Below are 12,039 nucleotides of genomic sequence, written 5' to 3'. Positions count from 1 at the left end.
TAAGTTCTTCAGATTGTATCTAACGAAACTGCTACGGATATGCTTTACAATGAACGATACGATGTCTAATAAAAAACCACACGACTGTAAAATTACAAAAAATTTTTTTTTTTTTACCTATTTTTGTAGCAATTTTGTACTAAGCCAATTAAAACATGAAAAATGAATAGCTATGTCTATTTTTACGGTTTAAAATCACAACACAAGCTGTCATCAGGTAAGTTTTTATATAAACAAAATCAATAATTGTTCCCGAGGTGTTAAAAATTAGTCTGGCGTAAAATTAACTGATAAATACCAAATTAAAGCGAAAACTCTAAGGTTTCATGCAAAAGATAGTTTGTTAATAAAAAAATCAATCTGGCTTCAAAACTTTAGATACTTGGAGATTTCATAATATACATAATATGTAACAATATACATATTATGTAACAATAACAATAACAATACGCTTAATAAAAATAGGTCTACCAACTGAATTAACGATTAACAATACAATTAATAAAAATACAAACTGAAATATACGATGTATGAGTATACTTTGCAATAAATAAAAAAGGTATGCTGAGAATGAATGTTAATAATAAATATTTATTATTACAATTTAATTACAAATTAAAGTAAAGACATCTCTAATTTCTGTATTTGTAAATGGCATTCAAAGCTAATTGATCCATAAACAATCATGTATTTAAATGTGACAGTTACATTGTTTTTGAAACTTCAAGATCGTCATTTGATATCCTGAACTTTACTAAAGGTTTTAATGGAATGGTGCAAAAGTATACTGTCTTTGTATTATCAGATTTCAAAATATGTTTATTGACTACATAAATAAATAGAGGAACCATTTAAAGCATATAATTGTGATTATTACTTACATTTTATTTTAGCTACAATAAATAAATAAATATACACAAATTGTGAAACTACAATAATGAAAGATTATTTTTAATGTTCAATATTATTTAAATAGACCTTTAAATATACGACTTTATTTATTATTAATTAAACCAGTAAAATCAAATTCAGTGACATGTTACAATGAATATGAATTCAGAATCCATTAATTGTTGACAAAGCATCATTCGTTTTCTTATTTGTACCAAAAGTCAAAATTTGACAAAGCCTTATCGTCTTCTAATAAAGCCAATAGTTCATTGTATTCACACGGGGAACACAGAGGAGTATCGACTGCTTGTACTTCAGATAACTTGGAAAAATCAACATCATACATTTTTTTAACAAAGTTGAAACTCACCATAGACACAAATCTATGACCCCAGAGAAGATCATGTTCGGTGAAGCTCGATCGAGCCTGCACAGGTTGACCGGTTGATTCTATTATACCTTCAAATACAACAAGTATTTCTAACTTGCAACAAAGCAAATCAGCCGCTGACAACCTATATAGAGGGCTTTTTTCGTCTATCACATGAACAGCTGTTGAAGGCCATAAAAAGAAAGTAGATTCACATTCATCTACTACCACTTTGAGTTCGGTTTGCTCTAAATTATCCACTTCACTATCACCAGCATTAAATCTTATGACATAGGCTTTTGGTTCAATATTTAAAATTCTAGATTTTCTTATGTCACCAACTCGAAATGTAAGGCATAATTTATCATTCCTCATATTTATAACAGCGTGTTTGCTAAAGAGAATAGTCTGGGTTCTCCCTCTTGGTCGCGTTAACTTAGCAAATAAAATTCCGATCATTATCGCTTGGAAAATAGAACTCAATATGCATTGAAGACACATTGCCATTATAGTTTCTGGGCATTCCAATGTGATAGATCTTCGACCATAAGCAACAGTTGTATGAATTTCGATGCTGAATAAAAAAGCTGATGTGAAGCCATAAATATTGTTGATGCACGGTGTAAAACTTGAAATATTTTGGTTATGAGGTAGATGGATTTCACTAAAATCGTCGTGGTTGTAAGAAATGATCCAATAAATAACACCAAACAATAACCACACACATGTATAAGCTACGAAGAAGTTTAACAATGTCCATCGCCATCTAGTTTCTACAAGCAGGAAGAAATAATTTGAGAATATTTTAAAATTTTTGGTCATTTTTGTATAAATATTGAACTCTCCACTTTTGAACACTGCCCGTAAATACTTTCTCCGTATATTCTTGGAACGCATGATTTCTGAAAGTAAATATCTGCCATTAAACGGATTTTCAGCTTAACTCTACAAATAATGATTTTAGATAAAATAACGTTTATTACGTCAGAAAATAATTACATCTTAAATGGAAAAACGTCGATATCTTCAGTCAGGCTTATCAGATCTTCATCGTAGATGCAGCTAAGACCCATCCCAATGACGTCTTATTCCAAAGAAAACCGCATTATTCGTTTATTTTATTTTAATTTATCTAGGTACTTACTACTATTTTTTGGATGATATACACCAGGTTGTACTAACGCAGTATTTGGATTGACGTCTTCTACATCATTACTGGATTCGGAGCAAAAACACTGCCTCTTCACTTTCATTGTCACGTTTACGTTTCACTGCAAAATTTAAAAAAAATATATTGTTTAAATACAACATACTGTTGTCTAAATTTGAATAAAAGTTTGAAATGCTCACTAAACAAATAAAACAAATACCTACTAATATATGCAACAATTATAAAGTACAGTACAACAATTGATTTTAAAAAGCGGTCTAAAACTGATAAAAGTTGCTAAACATAGCATCGTCTGCCACAAATAATTATTAAATTTAAATTAAAAACTCTTACAAATGCCTTTACCTTCTAAATCCAATACACTTTATAGCAAATATCATTTAGCTGTAGTTTTTCAAATATGAAAACAATGAAATATCCATTCTTACACTCCTAGCTCTGAACTCAGAACACTACGAGTATACACTGTAACGGTAAACGTATTTAAACATGTAATACTTTAAACACACGATAAGATAATAATTCACGTTACTACGAAAATAATAATAGTTTCTTATACAAGCGGTGATTACAATATTTGCAGAAAATTTTACGTATCGCATGTATTATTTAATACACTAAAATCTGTAAAATTTGTTTTTAGTACACACGTCATCCAGTCCAAACTTATGGCAACGTTTGGACTGGTTTTTATTTATTGATAAATGATTTTAATTTGTTCATTTTTATTAAGGTTTCGTAGTCCACAAGGAACTCTTATTGTTTCGTCATGTACGTCTGTCTGTCCGTCCGTCCGCGGTGTAGCGCAGAGACTATTACTACTAGAAAGCTGTAAATTGAGATGAATATGTACATTTAAAATGTAAACAAAGTCGTAAAGTAATTTCTTGCAAAAAAAATTAATGTACTTCCCCAACATGAATAGTGGGGATAATTACTCGTTTATCTCATAGTGTGGATAGAAAGTATTATGAGATTGCAAGGAAAACTATAACATCTTATTAGCAATCGCTATTTAAAGAGTAATAGTCAACCAACTTAAAAAACGTAAATTAAAAAGATAAAGTTGTTAGTAAGATAACTCAGAGTTTGTTAAGACCAGAAAGATAAAATTTAGTATGGGAATGTATATTAATTTCGTCTATAAAATAGAAAAAAAAAAGGTTGAAAAAAAATATTTTTTGGGTTCCTTCCACTTTGCAAAGTGAGAATGAATTTTTCATCGTCTATCTCATGATGTGAGATATGGTTATCGGTATTTTTGTGCATTACATAGGCGATTAAAGTGCTAACTTAATCTTCGAACCCTACTCTGCGCGTGGCTGGATGAAGAAATGAAAAAATATCAAATAGTTTTAACGCAATTGCATTGTTATCTGGTATTTGTGTGTATATGGATCTATATAATTTTCCATTAATAGACAGATAAACCAGTAAATGTGACGTCAGTGCAACATTGTTATTATCCCAGAAGTCAAAGATACTCGTACCTACTCCTGACTTTATAATATTTATATGATTTCTACTGACTTACCTATAGTCTACTATTATTATACTGATAAAATTTAGTTAATTTAAAACTGAAAATAATTTTTGTTTGTCTAAAATAATTAATATTAAAGAATATAAATTAGTGTCATTCTTTAATCACATTCTGATGTAAGTTTAGATTTATTTAAAGATTTTTTGAAGATGTGAAAGTAATTCCTTATATAAACTCGCTAAATATTAGACAATCACTTGCTCGTATAATAATGTTAGATTTTAATTTTATAGACACTACTTCCAGTTTCACAAATGGTAGTGGTCACATTAACATTGGTTGCAGCTCTGTTTTTGTAACATTTTTTCATTATAATTCTAATAGCTCATTTAAATGGCTCTTCTTTGATCAAATTCTAATAAAGTTTATTCATTTAAAGAAGTTTTGAAGAAATGTTAATACTTTCCTAAATAAACTCGCTAGATGACACAATACTTCTAGTTTCACAAATGGCAGTGGTCACATTAACAATGGTTGCAGCTCTATTTCTGTAACTATGTTTTTATTATAATTCTACAGTTTTAATTAATATTGTAAACTTTCTTGATTTTGACATTTTAATTATTTTATTATTATTGTAAATTTTCTTAGATTTAAGTGTAGGTTAATCTCTTACTTTAAGTTTTTCACCGGACTCTGCAGTGCTGTGAATGCCTGTTAAAGATGGCTGCAGTAGTCCAAGAATTTTGTAACTGATTTATATATAATGTTTTTTGCTGTCATTGTTGGCATTACAAATAAATAAATACAGTATGAGTGTCGAAGTGTCTTACCTGTTATACCGTTCTGTAGTTCAATATTGTGTATTTGAGCAATTGAATCACATTTATTAATTTTGCAGACAGCATTAATATATAATAAGTTTGTAAAGTATGAGTAGAGTTGCCGTAATGCAAATCAAAATAGACAATTATCTTTAGATAATATTTATAATTAAATACTATTAATAAGCCAATTTATTGTCCTGTAAACAATGGGTATCTTACAACTAATAAATCTATTGTAATGTAACCTTATCACTGTTAGATAAAACCGTGTCTTATCACAAATATTGGAGATGATTGATTAAGTATTTTCTTTAACTGCTTCGTTGGTCAGGTTAGGCACTTAGAACTTTGTGGTCCAAACCACGAGTTCTAAGTGCGAGTTTTGTGTCGGTCTATGAATTATTGAGCATTTATTTCTTACTTTTGAAACTGGAGTTCGAAACTGGAACTCCAGTTTCAGAGTGAAACTGGATCTCAATCTGGAGTTTAGAATTTGGGAGCGACTTCCCTCACCTCAAAAACCTAGTCCTCAAACAAAGGACCTGATAAGTCTACGTCAACGTCTACGAGTGAAAGTTCGCAGTATAGTTGCAATATCACATAGTACTACAATAATGATGTGTTCACTTTAATTTCCATTTGTATATTCTGACTAGAGGACGGCTGCGACTTCGTTCACATTAAACATTTTTTTTTCACAAATCTCTTGAAAACCATTGATTTTTTTGGAATAAAAGTGCGTTAATTTAGGGTATATTCTATTTTCAGGCTAATTCATTCAGTAGTTTTAACGTAAAAGAATAACAAACATCCATACAAACTTTCGCGATTACATTATTAGTAAAACAGGTACTTAAAAAGAAAGTAAAGATTCTAAAAATCTCCACGGATTTTGGAAGTAGGAAAAATGAATTTGCAGAACAAGAAGTAGCAGTTAACATCTAGTACTTAGTTATGTAAGTCTTTAAGTTGTCGAGTCCAGAGCAAATCTCGAGTTTAATCTGAACCTTGGAAATGAAATGGCGGGTTGTAGTTAAATATTAAACCAGCCGCCGCTAAATCTCTGTCGGGTGAATTAAAATTTCATGATTGTTACGGGAAGTCATTTCTTGCACAAAAAATTTATAGAACAAAGATTTTTATAATTATTCGGAAAATTCCAGCTATATTAAAATACTCAATATAGCATGGGTTCGATCCCCGCTCGTACGATTGTCTAACCATTCCCAAAGTTTTTACGACTAATTGAAGGGAATCATCATCCCCCATCCCCTCTATTCGGCTCACTGCTGAGCACGAGTCTCCTCTCATAATAAGAGGGGTTAGGCGTTAGTCCACCACGCTGGCCAAATGTGGATTAAAGAGAATGCTGGTCTTAAAAACACGACTCATGTTTTTTTTTTTTTTTTTCAAAAATAAAACAGTAATATTCTTGTATTACTTGATCTAATAACTTAAGACGTACTTAAAATCTTTAGAACTGAACCAGTCTTATTCTATTCAAACCTCTGACAGTTTCTACGCGGCATCGTACCGGAACGCTAAATCGCTTGGCGATACGTCTTAGTCAGTAGGATGTTTTCTAGCCACGGCCGAAGCCTACCTCCAGACCAGAGCTGAGCCAATTAAGAAAAAATAAAATCCTAAACTGGATTCGAACCTTGGACCTCTCTGTTGAGAAACACAGCGCTACCAACTACACCAGAGAGATCGTTAAAAGATCACTATGCCTCGTGGTTTTTTTTTTTTTTTCATTTTAAGATTTAAAAATAACACATAGAATATCCCATGTTTGAGTTTCACTTTACGTTAATAAGTTTCCATCCCTCCATGATCCCCTTCACGACGAGTGTTTGTCAATCTGTTAGTAAGAAAAACATCCCCAAGTTTGTTATTCCTTGCCACATCGATTTAGGGTAGCAATGAAATTATATTAAGTATTCTGGACTTCCATAAATGAAATATTAATATTTTAAAGCAATCAATATAGTCCGGTCAAATTATAGACCAAAAAATAAGAGTAAAACTACATAATTTCCCACCAAGCTGAAAAAAGTAAGATTATTTAAAATATGATTATAATCGTTTTGCTGAAAATATATCTATTTTTTTTACCTTGAATAATATATATATTTTTTTTATTACAGGTAAAGAACTTTCAAATTTTGTTTTCAACAATATTTTAAGCAATTTTACTGATTTTCAGCTTGGTGGGAATGACTAAATTGACCCGACCTGTTGTCTCATTTTATAAATATAATTAGTTGACAAGTAACATATAGACTACAAGCCCTTAAAAAAAATTACATAATAATCATTACATAATAACACTATAACAAAGCCGTACATTAATAATTTGTCGTAATTCATCATTTGTACCTGAAAAATTCTATTCACTCGGGTGTTCTCACCTGTACCGCTCAGAAGTGACGGCATAGTGCTCAGAGGTATTTTCTGATAATATAGTAACAGCCTTCTAAGCGTTATTCACGTTGGTTCATTTCACAAGTAATTTTTTTTCAAGAGCTTGTAGTCTAATATAATAAGCTTAGCTAGTCAGCAATGTATGTCCAATTAATATACTTATATTTTTTTTTTTTGTAAATATTTTAATGTTTTAATCCTTTTTGTGTAAACAATATTCGTTATTAAAGATATATAATATTTGACTATAAACGATTTACACTTTAACCCCTGAAAGTTTTAGCTTAACTTGCCACAAGTCAAGCATAAGTAGAGACGAGTGGTCAAACAGCCTTCATGTTGACTTAGGTCGGCGGACGATGCGGGCGTGCGATACGTCACATTCTTTTATCTATTTAAATATTTTCTAAAAATGGCCGACGGCGATGGGTTTTAGTTTATTTTTATTTCCAGCAATCTTCTATAACTCGGTTAAATATATATTTTTTTAATGCCAGCCATATTGATCGACGTGTTTAGGATACGCGCCACGAACGGCCTCCGTGGCGCAGTGGTATACCTTACCTTACCTTATCAGCCGATAGACGTCCACTGCTGGACATAGGCCTCTTGCATGGACCTCCAAGCACAACGATCTCGAGCCGCCAGCATCCAGCGGCTCCCTGCAACCCGCTTGATATCCTCGGTCCACCTAGTGGGGGGTCGCCCAACACTGCGCTTTCCGGTGCGGGGTCGCCATTCCAGCACCTTGGGGCCCCAACGTCCATCGGCTCTTCGAACTATGTGGCCCGCCCATTGCCACTTCAGCTTCGCGACTCGCTGAGCTATGTCAGTGACTTTGGTTCGTCTGCGGATCTCCTCATTCCTGATTCGATCACGCAGAGAAACTCCAAGCATAGCTCGCTCCATCGCCCGCTGAGTGACTTTGAGCCTTCTAATAAGGCCCATAGTCAGCGACCAAGTCTCGGATCCGTATGTCATCACTGGCAACACGCACTGATCGAAGACTTTCGTCTTCAAGCACTGAGGAATTTCGGACGAAAAGATGTCGCGGAGTTTCCCGAACGCTGCCCAGCCGAGCTGGATTCGGCGATTCACCTCTTTCTCAAAATTGGACCTACCTAACTGGACTGTGTGTCCTAGGTATATATATTCGTCTACAATTTCGAGCGCAGAGTCCTCAACAATAACTGGGTGGAGCGGTACATGAGTATTAGTCATGATCTTCGTCTTGCTCATGTTCATTTTTAGGCCCACACGTTGAGAAACCCTGCTGAGGTCGTTGAGCATGGTACTAAGGTCCTCCAGAGTCTCTGCCATAATGACTACATCATCGGCAAAACGTAGTTGAGTGATGTACTCACCATTGATGTTGATGCCAAATCCGTTCCAGTCCAGAAGCTTAAAGACATCTTCCAATGCAGCGGTAAATAGCTTTGGGGAGATCACATCTCCCTGCCGCACTCCTCGCTGCAGTTGGATTGGCCTCGTAGTCTGATCCTGTATACGGACTGACATGGTGGCGCTTTCATACAAACACTTCAACGCTTGAATGTACCTGTAGTCGATCCGGCATCTCTGCAAAGACCTCAGCACAGCCCAAGTTTCCACCGAATCGAAGGCTTTCTCATAGTCCACAAACGCTAAGCAAAGTGGCTGGTTATACTCTTCGGTCTTCTGTATAACCTGCCGCAGCGTATGAATGTGGTCCATGGTACTAAAGCCTGCTCGGAAACCGGCTTGTTCGGGAGGCTGGAAGTCGTCAAACCTACGAGCGAGACGATTCGTAATGACTCTTGAGAACAACTTGTAGACATGACTCAACAACGAGATGGGTCTGTAGTTCTTCAGCAAGGTATTGTCACCTTTTTTGAAGAACAGAACCACCACGCTCCTGTGCCACGCCTTAGGTGTTGTACCCTCGTGAATGACGGAATTGAACAACCGCTGAAGGACCTTAAGTATCGGTTTTCCACCCGCTTTCAGGAGTTCTGCTGTGATTCCGTCATCACCTGGTGCTTTGTTGTTCTTAAGTTGTTTGAGAGCCATACTAATCTCGTATAGGCTGACGTCCGGGATATCTTCGGTATAGTGTCGGGTCAATTTGGCTCTAGGATCTTTGGCCAAATTGTCAACAGGCTTTTGGGTAGAGGTGTATAACTGTCCGTAGAACTTCTCGACCTCACTCAAGATCTCAGGCTTAGAAGAAATGATATTGCCCTGATCGGTCTTCAAACGTGTCAACTGTCTTCGTCCAATAGACAGATCTCTCGCGAACACTTTCGAGCCTCGATTTTTCTCGATTGTATCTTTGATACGCTCGGTATTGAAGCGTCGCAAGTCGCAAGTCTGCGATTTAGAGATCTGTCTATTAATCTGCAGTGGTATGCGCGGTGGATTTACAAAACGGAGGTCCTGGGTTCGATCCCCGGCTGGGCCGATTGAGATTGTCTTAATTGGTCCAGGTCTGGCTGGTGGGCTACGGCCGTGGCTAGTTACCACCCTACCGGCAAAGACGTACCGCCAAACGATTTAGCGTTCCGGTACGATGTCGTGTAGAAACCGAAAGGAGTGTGGATTGTCATCCTTCTCCTAACAAGTTAGCCCGCTTCCATCTTAGATTGCATCATCACTTACCATCACGTGAGATTGTAGTCAAGGGTTAACTTGTAAAGAATAAAAAAAAAATGACAGTAAGACAAAAAAAGTCGGCATACCGTATTTGAACAGCGTGGTGGGTCTATGCTCCAAATCCCCTCAGCTATTCAGAGTAATGATCGGCTGCAGTGGCCCAAAATAGACTGATTTGTTATGATTAATTATAGAAAATGTTAAGGTTTACTGAAAGTAGTTAATCTGAGCTAGAAATAGCTACATAGTACTACAATAGCTCAGTTTGTAGAAATCTATTCACTACATGGCCCGTTCCCGCGGCACTAGTACGAGGAGCCACTACAATCGTTAGTCGAAATACTATGAACAATTTCAAATAACGGAAATATCGATATAGACTATGAACTCTTAACCCCATTGGGGATAGAAATTAAAAATATCTAATTATAACAACGTTTTTACATTACAATTGGTAATTAATTGGTGAAAAAAAATTACACTACCAATACCTACTAATTTCCGTGAACATGATTTAATAACGATGGAGTTTTCATTTATCGTTCAAACTCGTTTACGCCCTCAGGGCAATTTTTCGTTTAGTATCTAAAAATACCCGATGGTCCAAGTCCGTGTAATAATATTCATAAATATACCTAGAAAATGAAAGGTTTTCATACAAACAAATTCTATTGTTTTATTGGCAACAAAAAGTGATTTATCTGTTTACTAAAATTCATTTATATCGGTTAGCTACAAAGATTTAACTTATGTACATACATTTATATTAAGAGTATACTATGGATAATAGTTGGAATGGATGAGGATGAGATCAGACAGTTGAAAGTATTAACGTGGGAACCGACTTCAAGACGTGTCGGTTGTAATCAGAGCCAGAAAATGTTAACAATATAAAACACATCGAGTAGTCCGTCCTCGTACTAGACCTTTCAGTCTTGCGAGTTACGATACTGGACTTTATTGTACAACTGATTGATCGCTCCGGTATAGCAGTTCGATTCCCGCTTCGGACAAATAAAACGTTATTTTATAGTTCTTTATCTCGGAATGGATATATAAAAGTTACGAAAGCGGAAACGCGAACAAAAGCATTTGAACTCAAAAATAAACTTTTATATTGAATCGTAAATGGAGAACGGTAGTAGCTAAGTATAAAGTAGTAATATGAATTGAAATTAGTTTATTTACTAGCGACTCACCCTGGTTTTGCACGAGCTATCATTATCAGCCAAGTTTAACGGCCTCATTATTTTCAGGAGATGGGATATAGAGCTTAGATTCACAAGGGTGCTCCGAAGCGACTTGGTGTGCTTAGGGTTATAATGTTTTTAATATCATTGGAGAGAACGTAAAGCCGTTGCTCCTGCGCCTAATCTTTCACCTAGGGAATAGAGAGTGCACGTGTGCTTGTCCACACACTTGTACATGGTTATACATATATTGTACTAATATATCTCCTTAAAAATTCACAATCTAAGAGTATATATAAATAGTGCTTAAATATTATGTGTTTGTGTGTGTGATTGTTTGTTGAAATAAGAAGGTGAGAGAATGTGGTGTATCTACATCGTCGTCGTTATCAACCCATATATGGCTCACTGCTGAGCTCGAGTCTCCTCTCAGAATGAGAGGGGTTAGGCCAATAGTCCACCACGCTGGCCCAACGCTGATTGGCAGACTTCACACACGCAAAGAAAAGAAATTCTCTGGTATGCAGGTTTCCTCACGATGTTTTCCTTCACCGATTGAGACACGTGATATTTAATTTCTTAAAATGCACACAACTGAAAAGTTGGAGGTGCATGCCCCGGACCGGATTCGAACCCACACCCTCCGAAATCGGAGGCAGAGGCTATATCCACTGGGCTATCACGGCTCTTGGGTATTTACATCACAAAGTAGTAATCGAGTATATGATCGAGTATATTCTCTTTATGATTGTATAGACCTCTTCATCTTCATGAGGTTTTTTACAGGTAGTTTAAGCACAGTCTGGAGCAGCTACATCGTCATCATCATCATCATCATCATCATCATCATCACCATCATCATCATCCTCATCATCGTCATCATCATCATCATCTGCTGAGCACGAGTCTCCTCTCGGAATGAGAGAGGTTAGGCCTTAGTACACACGTAGCGAATTAATAAAATTCTCAGGTATGCAGATTTCCTCACGATATTTTCCTTCACAGTTTAAGTAGTTCGGTATTTAAGAAATTGAATAACTAAAACATGCACG

General features: G+C 35.4%; 1 protein-coding gene across 1 annotated transcript; it reads right to left on the bottom strand.

Moving 5' to 3' along the window:
* Positions 1-1,096: 1,096 nt before the first annotated feature.
* On the bottom strand, positions 1,097-2,528 carry LOC112044639 (G protein-activated inward rectifier potassium channel 2-like). Its single transcript, XM_024080540.2, has 2 exons — positions 2,406-2,528; positions 1,097-2,163 (listed from the first exon to the last, which is right to left on the bottom strand). The coding sequence occupies exons 1-2, from the start codon at positions 2,512-2,514 to the stop codon at positions 1,097-1,099; spliced, it is 1,176 nt and encodes a 391-aa protein (XP_023936308.1). The 5' UTR covers positions 2,515-2,528.
* Positions 2,529-12,039: the final 9,511 nt, after the last annotated feature.

Source organism: Bicyclus anynana, chromosome 21 (genome assembly GCF_947172395.1).
Source record: "Bicyclus anynana chromosome 21, ilBicAnyn1.1, whole genome shotgun sequence".
Taxonomy (NCBI): Eukaryota; Metazoa; Arthropoda; class Insecta; order Lepidoptera; family Nymphalidae; genus Bicyclus; species Bicyclus anynana.
This window is presented reverse-complemented; position numbering and strand designations above follow the sequence as displayed.

Coding starts and splice junctions, on each gene's coding strand:
- LOC112044639 (XM_024080540.2), bottom strand. CDS start 2,514: ATGAAAGTGAAGAGGCAGTGTTTTTGCTCCGAATCCAGTAATGATGTA. Junction 2,164..2,405: donor ATATCATCCAAAAAATAGTA/GTAAGTACCTAG, acceptor ATTTACTTTCAG/AAATCATGCGTTCCAAGAAT.